This window comes from Micrasema longulum, unplaced genomic scaffold (assembly GCF_059751315.1).
Source record: "Micrasema longulum isolate JH-2025_06_02 unplaced genomic scaffold, ASM5975131v1 h1tg002062l, whole genome shotgun sequence".
Lineage (NCBI taxonomy): Eukaryota > Metazoa > Arthropoda > Insecta > Trichoptera > Brachycentridae > Micrasema > Micrasema longulum.
The window spans coordinates 338,887-364,695 of record NW_028279229.1 but is presented as its reverse complement, the minus strand read 5'-3'; the positions used below and the strand labels follow the sequence as shown (position 1 = coordinate 364,695).

Here is a 25,809-nt window from a genome sequence, read left to right as displayed (position 1 = left end):
ATTTGAAATAAACGTGTTTTATTTCCTCTTAAAGCACGTTGTTAGAAACACATCCTTCTAGAGAGAATAAAAGAAAATTTACTTAGAATCCAAGGAGAATCTTGCTATATTTTACAGTACATAAATACATGTACGTACACATCTGTCCCTTTCCCACTTCCCTGATGTAGATATATATGCGGTTGACATTAATCTAGCGGTATATCTTTTCACCTCTCGCTCTCTCCTTCACCTCAAGTTGACTTGGTTTATGCTATGCCAAAGCCAACTAACCCACAAGACATTAAAGATAACAAAAAAAAAAATCTACATATACACGTTTATTTACAGGCGCCGTGGCGCAGTTGGTTGGACGGCCAACTGTGAAACTGGCGTCGCGGGTTCGATTTCCACCGGTTGCAAAAAAAAAATAATCCAAGAAATATTTTTTTCTCAATTGGTCTGGGTGTTGTGGTGTATTTTTCATTACCTCCTTTCATACCCCCTATATCTCACCTCTAGCAGGTTATTCTTTTTAAAAAAATAAATCATATATACTATTTATTTATTCACATAATAAATAATAACGAGGCCCCGGTTATGATGTAAAATTTAATAGAGTTATTTTATAAAGTAAAATCGAATTTTCTGTACGAAACTGCGTACATTTGAACGAAAATTTGTTGTATCGTTATTGAAAACGCATAATTGAACATATCAAATATGTTTTCAATAAGTTTTTTTTTTTTAAACACAAAATTCAATTTGACTTTAATGACATAGAAAAATGCTATTTTGTGTTCAATATCATGGGCCAGTAATTCACTATTTCTGTTCACAGCAAGCCAGTTACAAAACTCGAAATAAAAAAACAAGCAAAACGTAAAATAAAAAAAGAAGAAACCTTAAAAAAAATAAAACAAAAGGCAGGTGTGTGAAAATAACGTTTTTTTTAAAAAAAATTTTTTTTATTTTTTTTTATTTAGTTCTTTGAGTGGCAATAATAGTAGTTAAAACCTTTCTCTTAAAGTCACTGTCGAGGAAACACTGGAAAAATAAATTTTATATCATGATACTAGCGAGATACAAGGGAAGTGCATTATTCAAGATTTTCAATAATTAATGCGATGCGGTTTGCGGTAGCGGAATTTTTTTTGTTTTGTAGTATTTAAAAAAAAAAAATATCGTTTTAAATTCCCGCGAAAACGGTTCGTTGCATTGGCCACGCCCCTAATACGCCACAATTCGGTTAAATTTTGACCTTTGTTTATGACCGTTTAAATGTTAATAGAAAGTCGCCACAAATATTTACGTCACAGTGTTCTAGGCCACACTTGTGGTGTTTTCGTTGAGAAGTACTTTTTAATAATTTTGTTTTTAAAATTATGAATGAAAAGATTTAAGTTCTCTATTGTGGCGTCAACCATGCCGTAGATATTCGCCGTTCACAAATAAGATGAATAAAATTGTTAATATTTAGAATTGGATCCAATACTTTTATAATTAACAATTATGATCGTCTAGATATCTTTCGATTGAGAATTCAGAAGGATTTTGGCCGGTTTAATATTCTTGCACTAATCAATACCTAACTGTATAGATGCCCATTATAGTCTTGCTCAGATAACCTTAATGTACCTCACTGTAACTTGCGTACCAATGCTGTCATTGCTGTGGGAAATTATAAAACCAACATCGGATTATTTTCCTCTCTGCCAAGAATTCTTAGAACAGTGAACAAAATCTCATTAAACGGTACTGTGATGTGTTCCTATAGCAAAGGCAAGCATTCAAGAAGCAAGCGGTGTTGTCACTTCTGATTCGCGATGACACACTTGCCATTGTCGCCTTGATTATGCCATAATTATACCTTTGTCTTGAGGTGATTTTCACAAAAATGGCGCTTTATGAATTATCCAAACATTATTATTATTATTTGTAAATTTAAATAGATTTTAAGATTGTTTAGATTAAGTGTTACGATATAATATAAACTCAATAATGACAATCTGTTAGAGCTTTCATAAGCCTGTTGATTGAATTAAAAAAACTTTAAAACGATTAGAGAAAATTAGGAATAGAATGTGATAGACTGTTCTTGGCTTCTTGCAGTAATTTCACTATACGATGGCAATTTCATCCCCCTAAGTGAAAAATTCACTTCCGTCTTTTTCTCACATCAATGAAGTGCGTTCTGGCTTGATTACCACTTCCAGATTAGAAAGAGCTTCTTCGGGCAGCTTTTCTCATTTGGCAACGAGCAATTTTTCCGTACACGTGGGCACCGCCAAGGAGACTTATGTCCTCAGATGCGGTGTGCGGTATGTGTTGGGCAAGCTGTCTTCATAATTCATGCATATATTCTGTGGTCTATACCAGGGATATAACAGATGATCTCAACACACTGCAATTGATGTACCAATACAGTATCTTATGCATCTTTAGATGTGGATATGAGAATGATAATGGTGATTATGCTATTGTGGGTTGACTTGTTTTTGCACGAAGGCGCCAACTTATCTCATCTCGTATTATGCAGCCCGTGTAGAAGTGGAGTCTGAATGTCCTGGGGTAATAAGGATCTGTCAGGTCAACCGTAGAAAGTCCTTAAATATCATTGTGTCACAGAGCGTAAATTCATGGACCATTATTATTTTTATCATATCTAGGTACTAAAAGTGTTTTTATAACGATCAATTACATTTGATTATTTTTTAGGTGTCCAGGCAAATTACGAAAAAGGTTTTTTATTTTATTTTATTTTATTAACATAAACGGCAAATCTGCCTTTTGCAAACATTTATAATACTAACATATTTGGCTTAGTATATATTTTTTTTAAAAACATAAATTTCCCTATACCGAAGATTTATAAAAAAAATTAAACTAAAAATTATTCAGCATATTCAGTAGAAAGTTTAAATAATAAAACATTCTACAGTAATACAACAAGAAAATCATAAGTTCTGTTTCATAAATATGTATGTAGAACTATTGATTTCCCAAATAAAATAAAATAAAATAAAATACAGCTGGGCAAAGTGAACAAAAAACTGTTTGTATTATGAAATGCATAAATAAATAAATATAATTACCATTCACCATCTTTGAAAAAGTTCAAAAGGTTTGTTCTATAGGAACGATACCCTGCACTAAATATATCAGATACGTGGGAATAACTATTGCCGAGTTCATGAAGTATATTTAATACGGCATTACAAGTATACACCGTCCGTGAATTGTTGCTACAAAACGGTGGCACTTGTCTCGTCATTTTTCCAGGCACCCTGAAGTTGATGAGAACAGTTTTGTTTGTCAAATAGAACCAGAACCTTGAACGAGTGTTTTCGACTGAATAACTACTCTCAGGTAAAAATACTAGGTGAGGAAATAAAGTAGAAATAAGTCCGCCTCGTCATCCGCCCATCTCAGGTCCGACGTGGTCAACATAGAATATTTAAAAAAAAATAATGTTTTCAAATCCCTTTCTTTTTCCTGGACTGAAACCTGAAGCGTGAGGCTAATACTTTTACCTACGTGAAACAAAAATCAAAGTACGCTGCGGTTGGTGTACAAATACAATGCCGTGTGCACCAGTATGGGCGGATTTTATTTTTAAAAAATAAATCCATTTATTCATTCCCTCTTCTGTCTAAGTGGTGTATAAGGCACTTTGGAATTTTATTATTTATACCTTGTTTTTCTGATTTGTTATTCTATTACATCACATGTTTTTATGATTTATTTAATTTTGTTATGTATTTTTTACTATTATATTATTATGGCTAACGCGAGCACAGCTTTAAAGGCGTAATTTTGAATGAAAAAAATAAATAATGTTTTACGCCAGTCCGGCAGGAATCAACCCCAGGGCCTCGATCACATTTATTTACTTCCTTTTCCACTCCCAAGTGAAGCATGTGGACATCACCAGACGTTTCCGGGAGATCTTATCGTTAGCCAGCACTCTCGCCTCCTCCAACGTCAATTCCGCGTCCCTTAGTTCTACCGAACAAAGCTGAAGATCGCCATCGATGGGCTTCCAGGACGGCCCCGTAGGTGTAAAAAAGAGATAACAATATAAACATCAAAACACCTAAAACAAGAATCGAGATAATGATCGTTCATAAATTTGGGCCAGGTTTCTATAATGCGCTCTTCAAATTTTATGATAAACGTTATTAGAATATTTTTTCTTTGCATCATACAAGTTGGATGCTTCTTATCTCTCCGAGTCTTGAGAGAGAAATCTAAAACCTTATGAACCTAAAGCGCATGCGCAAAAATTTGGACAAATGCTATGGGAACTAGACGCAACTCGACAAGCAGCATCCCGCACATACAACAAATACTATCAAGAACAAGATACCTAGATATTCAGTACGTAAGTTGATATAGAAAATACGCATATGTAGCTAGGTATGTATTCTGAAGATATTGTTTGAATCACGTGCACCCGAACGGTCTCAGGAGAATTTTAGGAATACATATTTGAAGGTTTTATTTCGTATTTATAATGGTTTCTTTGTAAAAGTCATATCATTTTTAAAATTTAAAGGGAAGCACCGCATCCACAGTATCTTAAGATGGAACGCGCCCCATCATCCGGGATTCTGATTCTTTTGCACTCACATAACTGTATTATTTATTTGCCCGGATACAACAGCTACTCAAATTTATTAAAATGAATAACTTGGATTTTTTGTATCACATAATGTATTAAAATTTAATAACCTTCTAGTTTTCGGCAAAAGCAACATGCCTTCTTCAGGGTTAATAACATTATTTTTTTAGTTTTTAATGTTTTGTAATAAACCTCGAGTAAGGCATGGTGTTTTGCCGAACTTGTAAAAAATAGGTATTTAATTGAAATACTTAATAATAATGTCCACAAAGTAAGTGTTTCAAACGCTAAAAATAGTTATTTAAATTACTATATTTGAACTCACTGTTTTAAAGAAAATTGTATACAACTTTGTGCTTTTTCTCGACCAGAAAACAAAAGTTCTATTCAGATCTGATGTAACTTCCTGCTAAAAGCGGGTAGTATTTACGATATTTTCATACTGAGGAAATTTGTAATGAAGGCTTCAAAGTGCTTTTTTCGTACTTTCCCATTCATTGGGGTGCCTAAAGTTACCTTTGACTACATTAACATACGTCGTAATACAAACAAAAGCAACTATCTACAAAAAAACCTTTTATATAATAAAATATTATGGTATATTTAGCAACAACATTGAAAATACCTTATATATTGAATAGTTAATGTTTTTTTCAACAATATTAATTGTTTATAATATTAAAAATCAAACACTGATTTGAGTCTACTGAACACTTTATTTTATTTAAAAAAAAAAAAATCGTGACAATTATTTCGCCTTGTTAGGGCATTTTCAAACGAATGTGAAGATTATATGGATTGAATGTCTTTATATAGTTATATAATTCAAGGTACTTAAGTTGAAAATTTATTTATAAAATTTTACGGATTATTACATTTATTTTACAAAAATAATATAAACATTTTTCATTCATACTCTGTTGTTCAAAATAATATTTTTTACATCTTTTGAAAAGTTTTTCTGAATGTTTTGTTTAGTTTTGTCTGGTAGTTTATTGTATAATTTCAGTCCCTGGTTAATTAGTCTTGATTGTCCTTGTCTTGTTTTAGATAGTTGTTTATGATATTTTTCTGATATTATGTCCATGTTGACTACACTTTTTTACAAGTTTTAGTTCTTCGTCTACAATTACATTAGTGGCTTATTTATGAATAAATTTCTAGTTGAAAGAGTTCAGTTATATTTAATTGCTTAGTTTGTTTAAAAAGTTCTCCAGTTGCAATTAGATAGGGAAGGTCATGTGCTAACTTTAATATTTTATTTTGTTGTCTTTGTAGTCTGTTTATGTCATTTTGATATCCTTTTCCCCATAGTAGTTGCGTACAAGATAACATGTTTAAGTTTTTACATAGGTTTCATAAATTAGAATCGTTTCCGTTTTTGAAACAAAGTTTTTGATTTTTAAAAAAAGACTCGATAATGTCGCTACTTTGCTAATTAAATTGTTGATATAAATTTTTCGTGTCATTTTTGGATTAAAGAAAGATTTTTTTTTATAAAATGAAACATAAATTTTTTTTAACACTTATTTTATTTTATTATTAGTATTTCCAATATAATTTCATTTTGTTTGTTTTTATTTATTTTATTATTATGTTTAACCACAAAGTAAGTTCTTCAAATTAAGATCTTAAAGTATATGCATTTTTCACTAATTTTGTTATTTACATTTTTTTTGTAGTCTTGTTTGCAGTTGGTCACTTTTGTTTGTGTGGCGTCGAATGAGTGTATGAATAGTACACGGAACATAGCGCACACGCAATAATGTGTAGCGAAGGGCAGAAACGTGCTCTGCTGTGATAAGGCTCCATGGCGCATAATGGCACGCTTGCAAATGCTGACTCACTGTGGTTCAACCATACAAGAGTACATAAATGGACAGGCGTTTAAAATAAATTATTTTTCAAACGTGCATTTTACCAAAACATAAACTCCAATGGACAAAATCAACCTTCATGAGAAATGGACAATGGAAAATATGAATCGAGGTGTGGTCCCATGGCTAGTGTCTCGGACTCACGGATCAAAGGTCCGTGGTTTGAATCCTAGTCTACCCCAACTTGATTCCCATTTTCTAATATTGAGTTATTTGTAACTCGTTAAAAAAGGCCCTCAAAATGAAATATTTGGGTAAATCATAAGAACGCAAATATTTCAATTAAAAAAATAAAAAATTAGGAAGGGATTTTGTACGAATTTCATCTCAACGATATTTTTAATTTGTTCTTATGTTTGCAGACTGGCTGGATTTCCTCCCTAGGGAATAAGTTAGATCTATATTTGTTGCAACAGAGAGGGAAAACGTTTTTGAGAAGGGTATATTGGAAGTCTAGGCATTTACAGGGCTTATGATCAGTTATTGGCTGGTTTAAGTAGTCATTTGACATACTGTAACATTCACCCTTCTGCTTTTGTTTCAACATCCACATTTCCTCAACTCTTCCATCTGTCGACTTTTGTTAAGTAAAAGAGCTGAAAAAACCTTTATCACGTGAGTGAGATTCATCCGACAAGTATAGTTTTAATTCAAATTTAGATTAACTCTTAAAAGACTGTGATAGATAAGCCCTTTGTGCGCAGTGATGTAACATCGTTTTACCACAAGCCAAAAACGGGATATTCAGACATTTGAAAAAAAAAAGATATATAGTTTAATAGTTCTTCTTTCATAATTTGTAAAAGTAAACAAATAATTTGTCCCTGTTTTAGCAAAAAAAAATAAAAATCATAAATTCGCCCCTCATAATTCACGCGTGCGTTCTTCGTCACTGTCAATAACTGACTGAATTTGTTTCACGGAACACCAGCTACCGCGGCTACAAAACAGCGTCTCTGTCTTCGTTGTTATGTGTTCTATCTTCGTGTTCTCAATAATACCTATTAATATATTGCTGTATTTGCGGACATCATTCTTCGGGTAGCAAGGTTAAATATTTTTGTACTAAAATCTAGCATAGTTTTAAAAAGTTTACTTTCCAAATCCACTGTAAAAATGTCCATTTGAAGATTATAAAAAACACAATTTTATCATAAAAAAAGAGAGATATATCATGTCTTGTATTGTATGTCGACTAGTGTGTCATCACAGCCACACAAGAGTTAAGTTAGTAGGCACACTAGAATGGTTAACTTGAAAACCTTCAGTCACTCACTCTAAACGGCTGTTTACATGTGGACAATACAACAGATATGACAATCGCGTCTTGTCCCAGCTCCGTGAATAGCATCCATAGCGCAGGACAGAACTCTGGGACGATACGAAAATTCGGCCGCAGTTCACACGTGAGCGCTGCGAAAATGAATACACGACGGCGTTTACAACGAGTTAGTTCACAAAAAAATCTTTTTTTTTATACCAAGATGTATTGGAATTGTTAATGAACGAAATAAAAAAACAAAACGGATTTTTTTCAATTGTAGCCGAAAAAACGTGCAGAAGTGACACGTTAACGTCTAGCAAATCGCTATTCTCACAAGGTTCTATCTGTACGTGTTTACACGAGGACTGTATGAAAAAACACACCAGCTTGACGAAAAATACTTTGTGAAAAAAAATGTGCTGGAAAATATACAAGACGATGACAGAAAACTCTGACACGTAAATATACTACCAGGCGACAACAACACTACCACAGGATAGTTGGAAATATTACAAAATGGAGTTAAACACTACAATGGCTTACCTTGCCACTAGAACACTTACACTGGAGACGAATTTAAAATGAATCTGAAAGAGCACAAGATTCAATAAATTTATTCAATTTAATTTACTTTAAATATTTCATACATTTTAAACTAAAATTTAATAAGTACACTTAAAAAGACAAAAAATACATGAAAATACTCTTGTTTAAATAGTAGGGAAATCCTGCCCCGGAAAATCCCTTCGGATACATGGAACAGATTTACATCCAGAGCGATGTTGTTCAGTATAGCAAATGTTGATCTGTAAAACAACTTTATGTAAAAGCTCTGTTACTGTACGCACTCAAATATAATTTTTTACCTTCCATAACTCCTTCCACAAATACAAGAGTTACTAGATACTCCACCCGGCTGCAAAAACAATTAAAAATGAATACAACTTTCGGTCAAAGAGGATTGTCCTACTACTCTGTTAAAGTATACAATCTACTTTCATTATCCATAAGGACAATTAATAAGTACTCACAATACAAAATTGCTATTAAGAAATGGATAGTGGAGGTGGGTTGCGCACGGATCGATGAATGGATCAAGTTAAATAGGTAAAAATGTGTGAACTGTTAATGAAATTTAGTCTACAGGTCTATATAAATTGGTGATTTTTTTTGGAATTATTTTAGTTTATATTGCTTATTATGTTAATGATAATTAGGTAAATTATATTTATTACGTTTTTATTTTCTTATTATGTTTACTATATTAAATAACTAATTGAAAGCATGTTTTACATATTGTAAAATGTTTACCTCGGCACGGGACACCCCAGTGAGGGAACATTATTCTGAATAAAAAAAAGAATACAAACTTTGTAAAAGTATAAATAAATAAAAAGCGGTAGGATGACTACACTTACCAGACGAGAAATAACATGACTAGAACCTATAATATATCTTATACAACCCCAACGGCTTTTTAAAATAATAAATAAATAGCAAAAATTCCCGTTTATTTCAGTGGCGATGTCTCATAACAACTTTTAGTCCTACATATTGCTGTATACACGTGGACAACTGCCAAGTCCTGGGACAAAACAATATTGTATGTCCAAGTGTCAAAAGCCTTTCAGGAATTAAAAAAAAAAAAATTTAATATGTGTATACGCATATTTCAACAAATCCTGTTAATGAACTAATTCTAGTTTCTTGGTCAAGTTTGATAAGTAGGCACTAGGGTGATCGACTTAATTATTTGGCAATGCGCTGACAAAACATTCGTAAGTCACCACTAAGCTGCAGAAAGTTAAGCTACCTACAATTGTGTTTATTTTACAATTCCTTTGTGGGATAGTCTCTTATTCCCACAAAATCTTGTCTAATAACCAGAAATATTTTACCCGTTAAATTATTGAAATAAACCATCATACGAATTTAACCAATTTGATTTTCTTAATATTCAAAGCATTAACTTTGTGGTCCAACATTTTAATATTATGTTAATAAAATTTGTATAAAACCACTCACCGACTTATCTGTCTACCGGTTTCGAGACGTAACCCGTCTCTTCTTTTACTAAATAATAAACTTTAAAAAAATTATTGAAAATAAAAAAATTATAGTCTTTATTCATTAAAATACACATAATCACAATATTATTAATACACTTTAAAAAGAAATAGATAAACTATTAAATAATATATATTTTTTTATTTTTTTTTATTAAATAGTAGTTTTTCATCGGATGCTTAGATATTGGTTTTAATTAAAAATCAAATAAAAGAGTACATACATAATATTGTGCGCATATAAAATAATCAATATATTTTATTTGGTTTTTGGTGCATTGAAAAATTAAGCATAATAAGATAGAAAAGAAAAAACTAGATAAAATGGTTTAAATGAAAAAAAAAAAAGTAGGAAAATAATATAATGAAGTTGGATTGGCGTGGTTTAGCTCGAAGTCTTAGGTCTTTCGTTTTTATGAATATATTGTATTTAATTATTGTTTTGTTCTTGTTTGTCTTTGCTGAATAGTTTTATGTTCTTTTTGTTTAGTTTCTTGCATTTATGTTTCTTCATGTACCTGTTTTTATTGGCTTAGGCCGTATATATAATAAATAAATAAATAAATAAGTAATAATTACAATAAAAGAAAAGCCATTTACTTGAATAAAGTTTAAACATAAGAAAAAATTAATATACAGGCATCAAAAGTGGGTGCTCATAAACGTAACCAAAACAAGATAAAAAATAAAACACAAAATCGAAAGTTTCAATTTACATCTATGGAAAAAAAAATCCTTTTGAAATTAAGGTCTAAAATATGTAAAAAATATTAGAAAGAAAGAAAATATTAGTATTGAGATTATGCAATTATTTGATATTTGTTTTTAATTAGTTGCAACAAGGAAGGAAAATGTTTTGAAAAGGAAATATGGATATCTAGGAAATCACAAGGCGTATGACCTGTCATTGGCTTGTGGCCACTTTTCCCACTGTCACATTTGTCATTCTGTCTATGTTTAAACATCTACGTGTCCTCAACTCTTCGTCTGTTGACATTTTGTAATCAAAAGAGCTGAAACCTTTGTTGATGTAGTTGTTTAGGATCTGCCATTTTTTTCGATTATTGTTCCGTGGCTGGTGTCGCATACTGAGGGTTCAGAGTTCCAAGGTTCGAATACCGCTCTACCAGAATTGAGTTTCCATTTTCTAATAGTAAGATATTTTCAAGTCGTTGAAAATGAACCCAATATTGAAATATTCAATTTCATCATTGGAATGCAGACATTTATTTGAATTTACTTTTATTTCAATAACCTCTTTACTTTCACTGATTCGCACTTTCGATAACAGAGCAAAAGGCTTATACATATACATGCAAAACCTCTTTCACATTATTGTCAACAAAATTAAAGAAAAGGTTGAAGAGAAATTTCAGAACTTGAATCTACGCTTTGAACTTTCAAAAGCCCCAGTACTCAAATAAGCTTTTTTTAATATCTCGTATTCAATAAAAAGTTAAGTGGTTCCAAAACTTTACGAACTGCGGTTCACTTAGAAAAAAATAACACGTTTAAAACTTACCGAGGTGAGAATTGCAATGTAGTAATAAAAGGGGTTCGAACTGTCAGTAGGGTCGCAGTGAGTCACATATTGCTGGAAGATGAGATTCTATAAAATGTTGCGAACGCCCAGTTGCATTCCACCGGTAACACTACTGACTAGCTCGACTCGTTAGCGTCCACGTCGCGAACCCCGGGCAATGGGATCACACTCATGACGGTGTGATCACAGCAGATAACAAGAGGATGAAAAGCGAGTTTTTGGCGCCTCAAAACCAAAACCAACCAGCTAAGGGAAGGTAACCCCGACAGAAAATCTACCAGAGAAGGCAACGGGAAACCACTTTCTTTTTTACTGCCAGTCGTAATCCATCATTATTTCCTACAATTAATTAGAGAGGGAGCCACATTTTGTTACTTTACAAACTTCCGTTTTATTGAACTAATTTCAAAAGAAAAAATGACGATAATATCTCAAAAGTCGAAAAAATACAATGAACCTCTTAATGCGGGTGGGTAAGTGAAAAGTCCACACATCGATGACAAACAAATGCGCCAAAATACTTTATCTGTAATATCTAGCGCATCGACCAAAGAAAGCAACAAAGCGTTTTCTATTTCTCACAATACATTATATTGTGCAAGTCTTAACAACACAATCGGATAATAAACCCAGTGTAACGCTCTGGAGTGCATCAACACCATCTCCGCTATAGAGACATGAAGAACAAAGTAACATTATATTATTTATAAAAGAAACAAACTTCAAAAGTCAACAACTGCTTTTTATTAAATCTTCAAAGAGCTACTTTTGTTTTTATGGCCCAATGTCCAAAATGTCTAAATTAGTCAATTCGGCACATAACTTGGAATTCTTTGGGAAAGATCTTCCAGATTTTCGTAGATCTCTTAGCTCCTAAAACATTATGGAATGTAGATGAATTGGCATGGCTTAGTTTGTTTTATATGTTCATTGCGTTTATGAATATATTATATACCATTATTTTATTGATCTCGTTTGTATTTAGTGCGTAGTTTAAGGTAATTTTTGCTCTGTTTTTTGTATATATGTTTCTTTACGTTCATGTGGTAATTCGCTTAGGCCGTATATATAATAAATTAATAAAAAGAAAACAGGGGGTATTATTATTTCTATCTTACATTCCAAATTGCGTTTTTTTTAAATAATACTTTGGATGAAAAAAAAAAGTCTTCTTAGGAGCGTATAGTCAATGTTAATTAACATGTGTATTTTATGTTAAAATAAAATATTCATAAAAACCAGTTTAAAACGATTGCGTCCCACCGAAAAGTCTGCAAAAAGTGAATAGTTAAATTAACGTATTACAACAGAGATGAAGAACATTTTAGAGAAAGTAATATAGAAGTCTAAGCATCTACAGGGCTTATGACCTGTCATTGGCTGGTTTAAGTGGCCACTTTACACACTGTTTAACATTCACCATTCTGCCCATATTTGAACATCTACATTCCTTCAATTCTTTCATATGTTGATGTTTGTGAATTTAAAGAGCTGAAACTTTTATTTATGCGGGTGAGATTCATCTAATTTAATTCTTTCACTTGCACACTAGGCAACGCCTGAAAATGTTTTTTTTTTCAATTTCTATACTTTTTCATGGACCAGGTGGATTTATCAACAATATTTTGAGTTCTTGTCTACAAAAAAATGGACTTTCTGCCCATATTTGAACGTCTACATTCCTTTAATTCGTTCATCTGTTGATGTTTGTGAAGTTAAAGGGCTGAAACCTTTATTTATGCCGGTAAGATTCATCTAATTGAATCATTGCACCCACACACTAGGCAACGCCGGAATTTTTTTTTTTCAATTTCTATACTTCTTCATGGACCAGGTGAATTTATCAACAATATTTTTAGTTCTTGTCTACAAAAAATTGCACAATCTCAAAATCTTGTAGATATTTAATTATATTTTAATGAACAAGCGCCGCTCTGAAGCACTGAAAAAAATACCGTAGATACATAAATAAATATCAAAAAATTGTCATGCGACCCACACTTTGATAGCATAGAGGATAATATACTTTTTCATTAACTCTTAATGTATTAGTATTAATCCATCGGTCTGAATGCGAAGCCATTGACCTGAAAATTCCCGAATCGGGTTTTTTCCTGTTCGCATCGGAATCGAAGACTAATGGGAGATTCTGTGTCAACATATTTTCCTCGAAGGAAATTAGTCCGGGTAGGTAATTTAATATCGCCCGGATAAGGAATATTTTTCTCCGAGAGCAAGAAAATTCTATAATTAGTGCTGTCAGCTGAAAGTGATTGATGCCAGCCTTTGAATCCAACAAAAAATAAAGGCTGGAGGGCTATTCATAATTTCTCTTTCTAATAAGAGTGATTCAATTTTGATTTGTGAAGATATAATACATAATTACTAAGCAGCGCTTAATCGAAATAATCCTCTGAATTAAATTAAGATCTCACGGAGAATTCTTAAATGTAGTTAAATATCTAAAATATCTAAAAGTGAATAAATCATTCATCACACAGCCATTTCTGTCCACTGCTGAAAGAAACCTTGATCGCATTCCTCTATACGTTTTAGTTTTGCGCTTTCTATATTCATTCACAACAGTTATCTCTACCTTTCAGCAATCACACTAAAAAATTTACACGGATACGCGCGTGCGAGCAAAATGCTCACGCGTCTTTAACGACGTTTTGTCACGAAGTCACATATACTTTTAATTCGTACATGTCAGATATTTAAAGATATCGCGTGTTAATACACGGTCTACTTTAAAAAAATGGTCTACTTTGCTTATGTTCGCAGTTTGCTCGATTTTACCTCTTCTGTTTGGTCTCCACAATATGTCACACATAAAGAAAGGTTTGAGAAAATTTAATCGACATTCCTTAGACATCTTAACTGGAGATGCAGGTATACCGATCTCAATTATATGTCTTCCTGCAAAAAGCACCACTTGCTTACTTTAGAAGATCACCGTCTACTATTAGACATGGGGGTGCATGACATACTTAGTGGACGCCTTGATAGTCCGGCTCTTATGTCATAGTTATTATTCAATGTCCCCGGCTACCGCACCCGTCACACGTCGAGCCCTCTATTTCTTGTGCCAGCAGTTCGTACGAACTATGTCCAGAACTCTCCACTTATACGTTTTGCTCGTGAATATAATTTAAACTTTCCCCTTATTGATCAATTTGATGAAAAAAATAACATTTAAAATGCGCGTCTTTAACATACTTTTTTGTATTATACTTAGTTTCAATAATAAAGTCTCATTTTATCTTATTTTATTTTATTTTATTTTATCTTTAATTCTTAAAAGTTTATATGTATATTTATATTTTTGACACTTGACACTTGTGCAATTGATACACACATGTCTACCCTCATTCCAATATAACACCCACTCATTTTAATAACCTTATCATTTTTTTAATTAAAAAAATAATATTTGCGTTCTCATGATTTATCCAAGACATTTTTATTTTAAGGCTATTTTCAACGAATCGTAAATAACTCAAAAATATAACATGAGAATCAAGGTGGGGTAGAGTAGCATACTAGCCACGGAAACACAACCCGTTCCCAAAATTCTCGTTTTAAATTTGTTTCAATTCTCATTTAACTGTTATTTTTTATTAAGTGGTGTTATTTTTGTTTTGCACCTCAACAGGCCAGGAGGCCGATTTACAGTGGTGAATTACATCACAGAAAACCCAGGCTTGATAAAATCTCATTTTATTTGTGTGTTCTCACCAGGAATTCAACCCGGAACCTTCCGTGTGTGAGTCAAGCGTCTTACCCACTACACCACCTACATTTAATAAAATAACATATTTTTATATTTTACACTTCTTCTTGGACCAGGTGGATTTATCAACGATGTTTTGTATTTGGCAAAAATTTTATAGACAAGAACTAGATTCAACCCCCTAGGGAGATGTTCATGTTAGCATATTCCAATAGAGGTGGATTTTACATTGTTAAATGATTTCTGCTGTGATTATTATTTTTGTAATACAATTCTTGTACAAGGCTTTTAAAACCGTTAATGAATAAATAAATAATCAAATTACGCGTATTTTTATTAAATCAAAAAAAAAAAAAAAAATGAAAAAACACATCGTTTCTCAGTGGGGTATGGCATAAATGATAGAACGTCACATTTTACATACAGACCACACTTCTGTATTTACATGTCAACTAACGCTGATTACTTCGAATTACATACTAGTTGCATGAATTGATTGACGTAAAAGATTATACTTTCAACTGATCAAATCAAGTCAACTTGAACTATAAACAAGCACTGTTTACGCCTTAATCTAACGTAAATTGGGTTTCGTGATGGCCATGATCAATATTCCAAATCAGAAGCAGGCGCCTATTTACATTTTGATTAAACTGAACATCAATCAACCGGGCGATAATTGACAAAGACTAAAGTTTATTCAAAAAATGAAATCTCTACAAGTTTGGGTAACTTTCGCCTAAAATATTTTCCCAAGACACTTTAGGCTCATGGTAGACGGTCGGGCGTATTCAAATGGTAATAATTCCATTACTGCAGATGGCATCAAGTATCGCACAGCTTGATTGATTATCTTCAAAGGTCGAATCACAGTCAACAATCAAATAATTTTATTTTAAAGGGCTTTACTAAAATTACAAACTTAGTATAAAGCGTTATGAAAAGAGATGTACTTGATTTTTGATTTTTTTTTTGTTCTGGACTTTTGTGGTGTAAGTCTTTCTAGATTAAAAAAATCACTAAGATCGGATCTTGTCTTGAGGTAGTGATTTTTATTTTTTTGTCCTAGCTTTAACTTCATTTAATTGTATTTTATTTTATGAGTGCTTGTATTTATTTTAAGAAATTGTATTTACTATTGTTAGAATAGACTGCGTAAGTCCGTCAAATAAATAAATAAATAATCTTTATTTAAATTGCTAGCGAAATATGTTACTTTTTAGTTTAAAAAAAATAATTATTTGTGTTTTAATTTATATTGTGTATTTTTTATACAAACGTAAGCCTATATACGTGTATGAAAGTATGTGTGTATGTATATATACATGTATGTTGTGTTTGTATATGTGTGTGGACATGTATGTTTAAACAATATTTCGAGTTTGTCAAAATTTTTGTAGACAAGGACTGGATTGAACTCCCTGGGAAGTTGTCAATATTAACACATTACAACAGAGATGAATAACATTTTATAAAGGATAATAAAGACGTCTAGGCATGTACATGACTTATGACCTGTCATTGGATGGTTTTAAGTAGCCACTTTACACACCGTGTAACATTCACAAACCTTTATAATGTTGGTGAGATTCATCCGGCTGAACCAATTCATCTACTAGAAAACGCCTGAAAACAATTTTCCAATTTTTATACTTCTTTTATCAGATAGTTGATTCAACAATGTTTTGAGTATGTCCAAATGCTTGCAGACTGGCTGAATTTCCTCCCTGCAACAAATTTAAATATGAATAACACCCTAGGGAGGAAATCCAGCCAGTCTGCAAGCATTTGGACATACTCAAAACGTTGCTGTTCTTCCCTGTTTGCATTTATTGCTAGCAATAAAATAAAACAAGTGTTTCAAAAAAATAATCTTTAAGTTTCGTTTTGTAATAAAAAATCTTTCGGCTAAACATTAATTAATAGTAAAAATCAGGTCAACTGATTATAAAAAAGTGGAATATATGAATTAATATGTTCTTGTCCTGGTTCATATATAGGACAAAGCGGGGAGAGCTATTAAATATAGACTGAAAGAACATTTAGCTTCACATAGATTAAATAACGAAAAACCAAACCATGCGTCTCATTTAAATGCGTTAAAAAATAATTTTGGGAAATCTAAAGACTTATATTTTTTACATATATGACAAAAAGGTTCGAAGTTTAATTGATAATAAATTTTAGAAATAAATAGGATAAAAAATAATAATGATTGAATTTTAATAAATCAGCAAATATAATTCAAAAACTCACCCTTATTAGCCCCCTTAGTTGGACCCTGTACATTATAATAAAACAATACATGTTTTTCATATAATATAATTCTCTCTTACAGTACACCGCCAACACATGTTTCAATAATTTATCTCATTCTGTTCCATCGAAATTTTGCGTATTGTATCTTTTTCAACGTATTTTTAAATGTACCTACACTTAAGATAATATTTAGTTTTTTTATAAATTATCCTTTCTCGGTATAATATTTACCAGTCTGAAGATGCCCATAAGAGGGTGAAAGCGCTAATTGATCAAACAAATAAGTGGAAATGTACCAAGTATTTTTAATTCATAACTTATATGTAAATATAAGTTATTACACCAATACATATTATTATTAACATATTACAATCGAGACGCAGAATATTTAGATAAGGAAATATGGACTGGCTGGTTTAAGTAGCCACTTCGCACATTGTAACATTCAGCATTTTGCCGAGCTAAAACATTTTTTGGTGTGCGTCAGATTTTTCAGTTGTACATCAATCGGCCGAACACATCCTGTGGCACTGTGTGCTATTAGATGATGCCAGAGATAAGATGCTGAATGGTCTGACAGGGGTCATGCGACCAGCGTGGAATGTGGATCTGATGGCCAACAGTACGAATTTCGCACTCTTCCGTCAGTTTGTCCGGACTTGGGTATCGCGTTGGGAGCTCCTCAGATGCGCGGATGCCTAGGTGGGTAAAATATGGTGGGACAGGCAACTGTTCCTGTGGGATGCTCATTCAGTTGGGACTGTGCTTCCTTCCGAGCGGAACGCACATGTTCTTTTGTTTTGTCCTCCCCTTGCGGGGGTGGTATTCAGATCCTCTGCCTCTGACCACCCAGGGAGTCTTTCTTTATCCAAAGTCGTTCTCTTATTGTAAATATCCGTGTTTATAGATATGCATGGAGTTTGTATTCCTTAGGAATATTTCTTATAATTTTCCTCTATGCGCAACTGACAGAGAGTCCCTCAGGACTCTATAACAGCTGCGGGTGGATGGTAAGCTTATGGATCTCCCCTCAATGTACATTTTTTGAGTGATGCCAGTGGTGTTCATATTTTTAATGTGATCGAAAAAGTGCAAAGCATAATTTTTGATTTTTTTTTCAGGTGTTGCAAAGTCTGCGCTAGGACCCTGGGAGAGAATTGCGGTGGTTTCAGCGGGACCTGTGAGCCATCTCTCAAGTGTTCTGATGGCGTCTGCATCTCGTCATAATCTATGGACCCATCACCGAACGTCGCTCGACACGAGGAAAAAGGGAACACAGTGTACAAAAAGAAGAAAATAAAATAACTTAGCAAGATTGATTATTTTCGTAACAACCTGTTTATAAGAACTGTACATATTTGTCGTCGTTTTCTTAATAACTACAATGTAATGTAAAATAAATTAATGTTAAACGCATCGCTTACAGTTAACAATCAGTGTTTTAAGTAATATCTTTAGTGTAATTTAATAATACATCATAATATTAATTACGCAGTAAGTAATAATACAATATTTAATTATAATCTACGCTATTTAAATTCTTTTTCAAGGTGTCATACGCTGTAATCGGAAAAATTAAGCAATGAAATAAATCGATAACAGTTTCAATAAAAAATATCTCAACTACAATATAACATTCCTTCTTATTATGAACCAAATTTAGCGTATTGTATTAAGGTGTTTAGTCCTATACTTCAGGTGCTAGTCCTGAAACAATATTTGTAAATCAATCACCCCTCCAGAAACCAAATTCAAAACCTTAAGAATGGTAGGCGAACCCACTTACAAGGACACGATATCTAGGAATTATATTCATTCTGTTTCTTTATTCAGAATTTTTACCTAAAAGTAGTCATCGTGTCGAAAACACTCTTCCAGGGTTCTGGATCAATTTCCCACACAGATTGTAATTTCAATAAATTGTAAAAAACTTAATCAAACATTCTCGAAGATACTCTTTTCTGTACAGCGTAATAATTTTTCATCGTTTTCTAAAGCTGCAAGGTGCTTTAATACTGAATTATTTGCTGCTGTGTTTTTTTGTGCCGATTAGGTGTGTGTTTAGTGAAGCAAAAGCTTGTGTCGTGCATTTTTGTGCTGTGCTGTGCCGTATACAAATATCCCGCTGACAAAGGATAATACGAAAATTGAACATACTGCAGAATGACGTGTGGCTGGTTATGCAGTTCCGGTGTACATTCTGGTGATGACATTTGATAGCATCCAGGAAAACAGACAGGGAGATGCGGTAGAAGGTGAGTACAATTTATATTATGCTAAAACATGTATGTACAACTGTGTTCAGAATTATATTTCGCGCAGAATTGTCTGGAACTGACAAAGGTATTGTTTGTGTGTCATTTTCTACTTGACTTATTTCAAAACCACGTGAAATTCATATTATCTCTTTCATTTTACATGTTTATTTTTTTAATGGATACATAATATAAAAAAAGCTTGCGTACTACAAACCGTGCATCGTATTTAAGGACAAAATAAGTCTTTTTGGCGGTGATCACATACATGCAAACATTGCTCGTTTCCGAACGAAAAAACCTGCTCAAGGGAGATGTTTGTAATCTTGGCATTATTGTGGTGAGTAAAGGTAATTAAAAAGTACATAATATGCACTTCATTGGATTAAGAAGAAGTGGGATGAATTTTCCACTAACGGAGATTTAATTGATTAGCCATGATCATTTTGCCGAAATGATTACAAAACTTTTCGAAAGCCTATATGAATTAGAGAAATTTCAATCATAAAAAAGTCTGTACACAGTTTTTAAGGGCCAGTCCGCGAAACTTCAGGGTAACATTCCACATGGTAAGCTTTCAAAAAAAATCTTTTATCAAAAAAAAAAGTCATTTATTAAAAAAAAAAATAGTTATCACAAAATGGAGTAAATCTTTAATTTCTCATCATCCCTTCCGCAAACCCCTACCCTTCCCCTACAAAAAAAAATGCGGAAAAAACCTTTATGACCAACAAAGCGATATGTACCAGACGCGAACAAGGGAAGCGGCTGGGTAAAAGAGAGGTAGGTGTTTGTGAAGGGACAGCTTGTCCGAGAAATTAAGGATTTACTACATTTTGAGAATACATTTTTTTATTTTTTTTAATGACTTTTTGGAAAAAAAAATAGGATGATTTTTTCTAAAGTTTACTATGAGGAATGTTTCTCTGAAGTTTCGCGGTCTGTCCGCTATGAATGATAAAGGTTTTAAATTAATTACAAGATAATATATATCTAGCAAGGAAATAAAACAGCAATATTGTAAGTGAAAATATATTTAAAAAATAAATTAAATGTAATTCTGTAAGTAAGTCAAATCGAATCAATTAAATTTATCGTATGAAGTATTAAAACATAATATTTAACATATTTACAACTAACATAGGCGACCTTTAAGGCCCACAAGAAATCTTCTACACGAGTATTTCGTATCATATTAAAAATGTCTGGCAGACTAAGTATTGACTAAAGTTTGTTGTAATAAATTTAAAATAATAAATTAAACATGAAAGTGGCAGAAGCAAAATCTTATTTTTTTTTGTTTTTGAAAAGAAATACAAGCATATTAAATTACATACATTTTTGTGATATTAGATACCTAAGTTTAGTCTTAATTTGAAATGGCGTAATATGCCGGTCTAAAAGTAATTATATTTGAGTTACATAAAACTTTTGACTATATTTCTTAATAGACCTTTAAGAATGATTGTTTTTATCTAATTTATGTTTTTTTATTTTTTTATTATTGCGCGATTAAAAAAAAGCATTCGTTTTAAAATGGAAAAATCGTATGATTTCCTCATTTTGCGTGCGTTTAACCAGACTGTGACCTTAAAAAAGAGTTACGCAATTAAATTGGTTTTTAATGTGAAGAATACGATTCCCTTTATTTTTTATCGGCCCGGATAAAAAAATTATTGTGAATGTGTTAAGATGACCATTTAAAAAAATATATTTAGTGGTTTTAAAACCAAAACGCTATGTATGTAAATCTGGGAATTTTTTTTGTCGTTATAAACGGTCGTTAGCAAAAATCACAAAACATTTAACAAACACTCGTTTCGTTTGCATCATTACCGGCCAATTCGGAAAACATTTCTAGTTTTTACGATTCGCATAGTCATTAAATGCGTTTTCAGTTTTTCACCACAACTGAATTACACGCTCACTAAACTAACTACATCTGTCCGTGTTTTGGAAAGAGAACACATGAATTCCCTCCCCTAATAGTTGTATATATATATATAGAGGATTAGTGATTTATCATTCGCGTTTGCTGTTATACCGGCTATAGCCGTCGAAATCGTGTCTTTCATTAAGGTAATTAAGACAGAATATGGCCAAGTGCTATGTGTAGTCTACACTGTTCTACGGGGTAGAAACATGAGTTCTCAAGGTAAAATCCATGAAACGATCAGAGGATTTGAAATGTGGCTTCACTGGAAAATGCTAAGAATCCCGTAAACAGATTAAGTGACCAACGTGGAGGTGCTGAGACGAGCCAGTGCCAAAAAAGAACATCTGTCCTCAATAAAACAGAGAAAATTTGCATATCTAGGTAATATCATGTGCGGAAGCAAATATGCGCTTCTACAGTCAATTATGATGGGAAAGATCGAGGAAAAGCGTAGAGTTGGAAGGCAACAGATGTTCTAGATGAGAAACATCCCTGACTGGACGAGAGTGTGCGGCTGAGGCGCTATTCCAGTTGGCTCAGGAGTGGAATGCCTACTCTAGACTGATCGTTAATGTCGAGGACGACCTTATTTGTCATAGAAAGAAGAAGAATGACGGCTACAACCGTCAGTGTCAAAATACAGTTAAAATCTGTTTACACGTGGACATTAAAAGCATCCACCACATACCCGAATCCGTTTAAAAGACTAAATGTCTTTTTTCGGATTCATTCATGCTAGCAAACAATTTTTTCGTTGGTATTTCTGCCTCTATAAATCAAATATTATAAGGAAAACCACGATAAATATATATAAATTGACAATTTTTAATGTCGTTTTTCTGTCGCTTTAAACCCCCTCATCGTCTACATGATTGGGACAAGGGTAAGTAAAAATAAATAAATCCATCACCCAGTTCAAACTCCTTTATGTCAAAAGTGATAGGAAATGTAAGTGTCTACTCTTTGGAGCACCAGCACGCCCCTAAATGACCCTCAAAGCTGGTCAGCAGCAGACTAAAACACTACTGGTTAACTACTTTTGCCACCTCTCAAACCTACTCAAACTGTGGATGCCTAGACTTCTATATTCCCTTCTCTTAAAAGTTCTTTATTTCTGTTGTAATATGTAAATATTAATAGCTCCTAAGGAGGTTGAATCCAGTCCTTGTCTGCAAAAAAAATTGACAAACTTAAAACATTGTTGATATTTTTTTTTCAAAATACACAGTTTACCCTGAAGATGGCTCCTGCAATGAAAGTCGAAACGTCGGAACGAATCCACCTTATACTGAATCACCCAAAAAATATACATATGGAATTTTGATGTTTATACACCAATGGAAATATATAAATGCTTATGTCATTATATTTCATTTCTATTTTTTTTCCATTATTTAATTATGTATGTGCTTCCACTTTCCATTATGTTGTATCTCAACTCAACACAGGGCCCATGGCCTTATATAGTTTGGGATACGTTATTATTGTATTTTTTGGAATATGTATGTATTTGTATGAATAAATAAATAAATAGGCAAATAATATTTTCAGTACCCGTATTTCCAACCCCCTGAGTATTGTATGGTAGACAAACGCGACCGCTACACCACAAATCAAAAATATAATATTCATTAAAAAAAAAACGGCAATTTTACAAAGTTATCACGTAATTTCGTGGTCTCTTCACATTTTCAATATATTTTTTTCCTGCGTGACAAGGATTATCGTGAAACCTTTTTGCTGTACACAGTTCCTTTTAAATTGAAGTAAATATGTATGTTTAAAATGCCTTGACAAATTATAATTTGTATTCAGGGGGTGAAACTAAACCAGCATTGTGTGAGTCTACCCCTTGAGGCGGATTTACGAAGGGATGGGGGTGTGAGATAATGAGAAATGTTCGTTTCAAGCGATAACAGCTCGCTTAGTAAACTTAAAAATATTTTTAGTTTTTCCAAATGTTTGATGGATTTCACCCACTAGGGAGAAATTAAGATATAAAAAAAGAAGCTTTATTGACGGAATCTTCTTCTTCTTCTTCAGCCTTATTCTCTCCACTGCAGGCAGGATATAGGCCTCTTCCAAACGTCTCCATTCCTTCGTATCACCCGCTTTCATCATACACGTTTTACCGGCAATAGGGGCAATGTCGATGACCCATCTTTTTTGTGGCCTTCCAACACTTCTTTTGTTTGCCCATAGTCTCCACTTTATTATTCTGGGTGTCCACCTGCCATCATTTTGTCTCGCCAAGTGTCCTGCCCACTGTCATTTTAATTTCGCTGCACGATACATGATATCTACAACTCCGGTTCGGCGCCTTATTTCTTCATTTCTTACTTTGTCTCTTAGACATACACCGAGCATCTGTCTTTCCATAGATCGTTGCGTGCATTTAAATTTCTGGTTACTTTTTTGTGTTACAGACACGGTTTCTAGTCCGTATGTTGTCACCGGCAATATGCACGATTAATAAACTTGTCTTTTTAAGCATACAGGGATTTCTTTATTTTCAAAAATATATTTTACTTTGCCGAAAGCAGCCCAACTTAGCCCTATTCTTTTTGTTAACTCTGCTGTCTGGTTATCTTTACTAAGTTAGACTTTGTGTCCTCGATATATGTATTCATCAACCACTTCAATTTTATAATTGCTAATGAAAATGTCTCGTCCTGTTGACGGAATGCATTAAGTCATTATGACAAGTTCCGAGATAATCGCATTTAAAGCTTGTTTATTCTTTCAACGCATTATTTCGTCCACAATTTTCTTCCATTTTTCTAAGCTTTGAAAGAGTAAACTTTATTCCAGACGTAGCATAAAAATCAATATCTTGCACTTATATTAAAAAAATATTTGAAATATATAGAGACTGTTTACTGAATGCATTCTGATCAAAAAATTACAACAAGGAAGGAGAACATTTAAAAGGCTTATGACCTGTCATTGACTGGTTTAAGTGGACATTTTACACACTTTAACGTTCACCATTTTTCTTATGTTTTATCATACACATTTCCTCAATTCTTCTTCTTCTTCTTCCATCTGTTAATTTATGTGAAATTAAAGAGCTGAAATTTTTATCGTTGTATAAAGATTAATCCTAACAAATTATTTCTCATACTAGGCAACGCCTGAAAATATTTTTTTGATTTTTAAACTTCTTCTTGAAACAGTTGGTTTTAGAACAATATTTTAAGTTTGTCCAAATGTTTGTAGACAATGTTTACAGTAATTTTTATTTATCATTTTATTTATTTTATTAAATGGCTATTGCCAACAAACAATATTATTAAATCAGAAAATTTGTCTTACAAAAAAAATGTGAAAACTATTCATAGGCATCCTCGTATTTGGTCACGTAAATTGTCACATAAATATAGAAAGTTATTTGTAAATATTCAGCTGATATTATTATAAATGCAAAAGTGCGATTGTCTTTTTGTTTTTATTTCATTCACGTCGCAACGGGGCAACATTTATATTATAAGGAAATACCATACACAAGAGAACAAAAAAAATCGGTTCATTTAAATGTAAGTAAAAAAAACATGTCTGTAGCAGATAAGTTAGCTCTTAAAAGTAATCGTATTCGGGTTGCCTTTAACGAAGGATTTTTTATGTTTTTTAAGAGTTAATAATTTTATGAACGAATATAATTGTATGGAGAGTTTTCTTTGTTTACAATATGATAAAACTTTTAATCAAACTAACATTGCCCTTACCCGTGTGTATCTGTTTTTTTTCTCGGGGTTATTTTTGGAGCTTTGTTTTGTAATGTGGTGAATTTGTTTCAAATCTGTCGTGGTTTGATAGGATAATGTGCAGCTACGGTGGTTGGTGTGTGGTTCAGTGATTATGTATTTGGTGATTTTGCATAAATCCTTATCAAGAAATCTTTTGGTTCTTCCCCAAATTGAAAATGCTTTGTTCCCTGCAATCAATCAATCGATCTTTTCGGTAGTGCTGAAATGTATTTATTTAACAAATTTACGGAAATCTCCAATTTAAACAAATCATGCTTTACGTAAAAAAATTGTTACTATACGCACGTTAACATTATTTTCTACCTTCCGTTACAAATACGAGAGTTACTTTATACTCCTCCCTGATGCTGCAAAAAAAAATAAAAAAAATAAATACAACCTTCGGTCAAAGAGGATTGGCCTACTACTCGGTTAAAGTGTACAATCTACTTCCATTATCCATAAGGACAATTAGTAAGTTCTCATAATATAAAATTGCTATTAAGAAATGGATAGTGGAGATGGGT

The 25,809-nt window shown here is 32.6% G+C and overlaps 2 protein-coding genes across 2 annotated transcripts in view; one reads left to right on the top strand and one right to left on the bottom strand.

The window, feature by feature from the left end:
- Positions 1–25,809, bottom strand: part of LOC148273165 (uncharacterized) — a 213,515-nt gene that overhangs the window by 32,810 nt on the left and 154,896 nt on the right. The window lies entirely within an intron of this gene.
- LOC148273145 (uncharacterized) overlaps positions 18,639–25,809 on the top strand; it is a 301,031-nt gene continuing 293,860 nt past the window's right edge. The window contains exon 1 of the mRNA XM_088239072.1: positions 18,639–19,600. Coding sequence (XP_088095198.1) covers positions 19,552–19,600 — 49 coding nt within the window. The 5' untranslated portion in view covers positions 18,639–19,551. The remainder of the gene's footprint in view (positions 19,601–25,809) is intronic.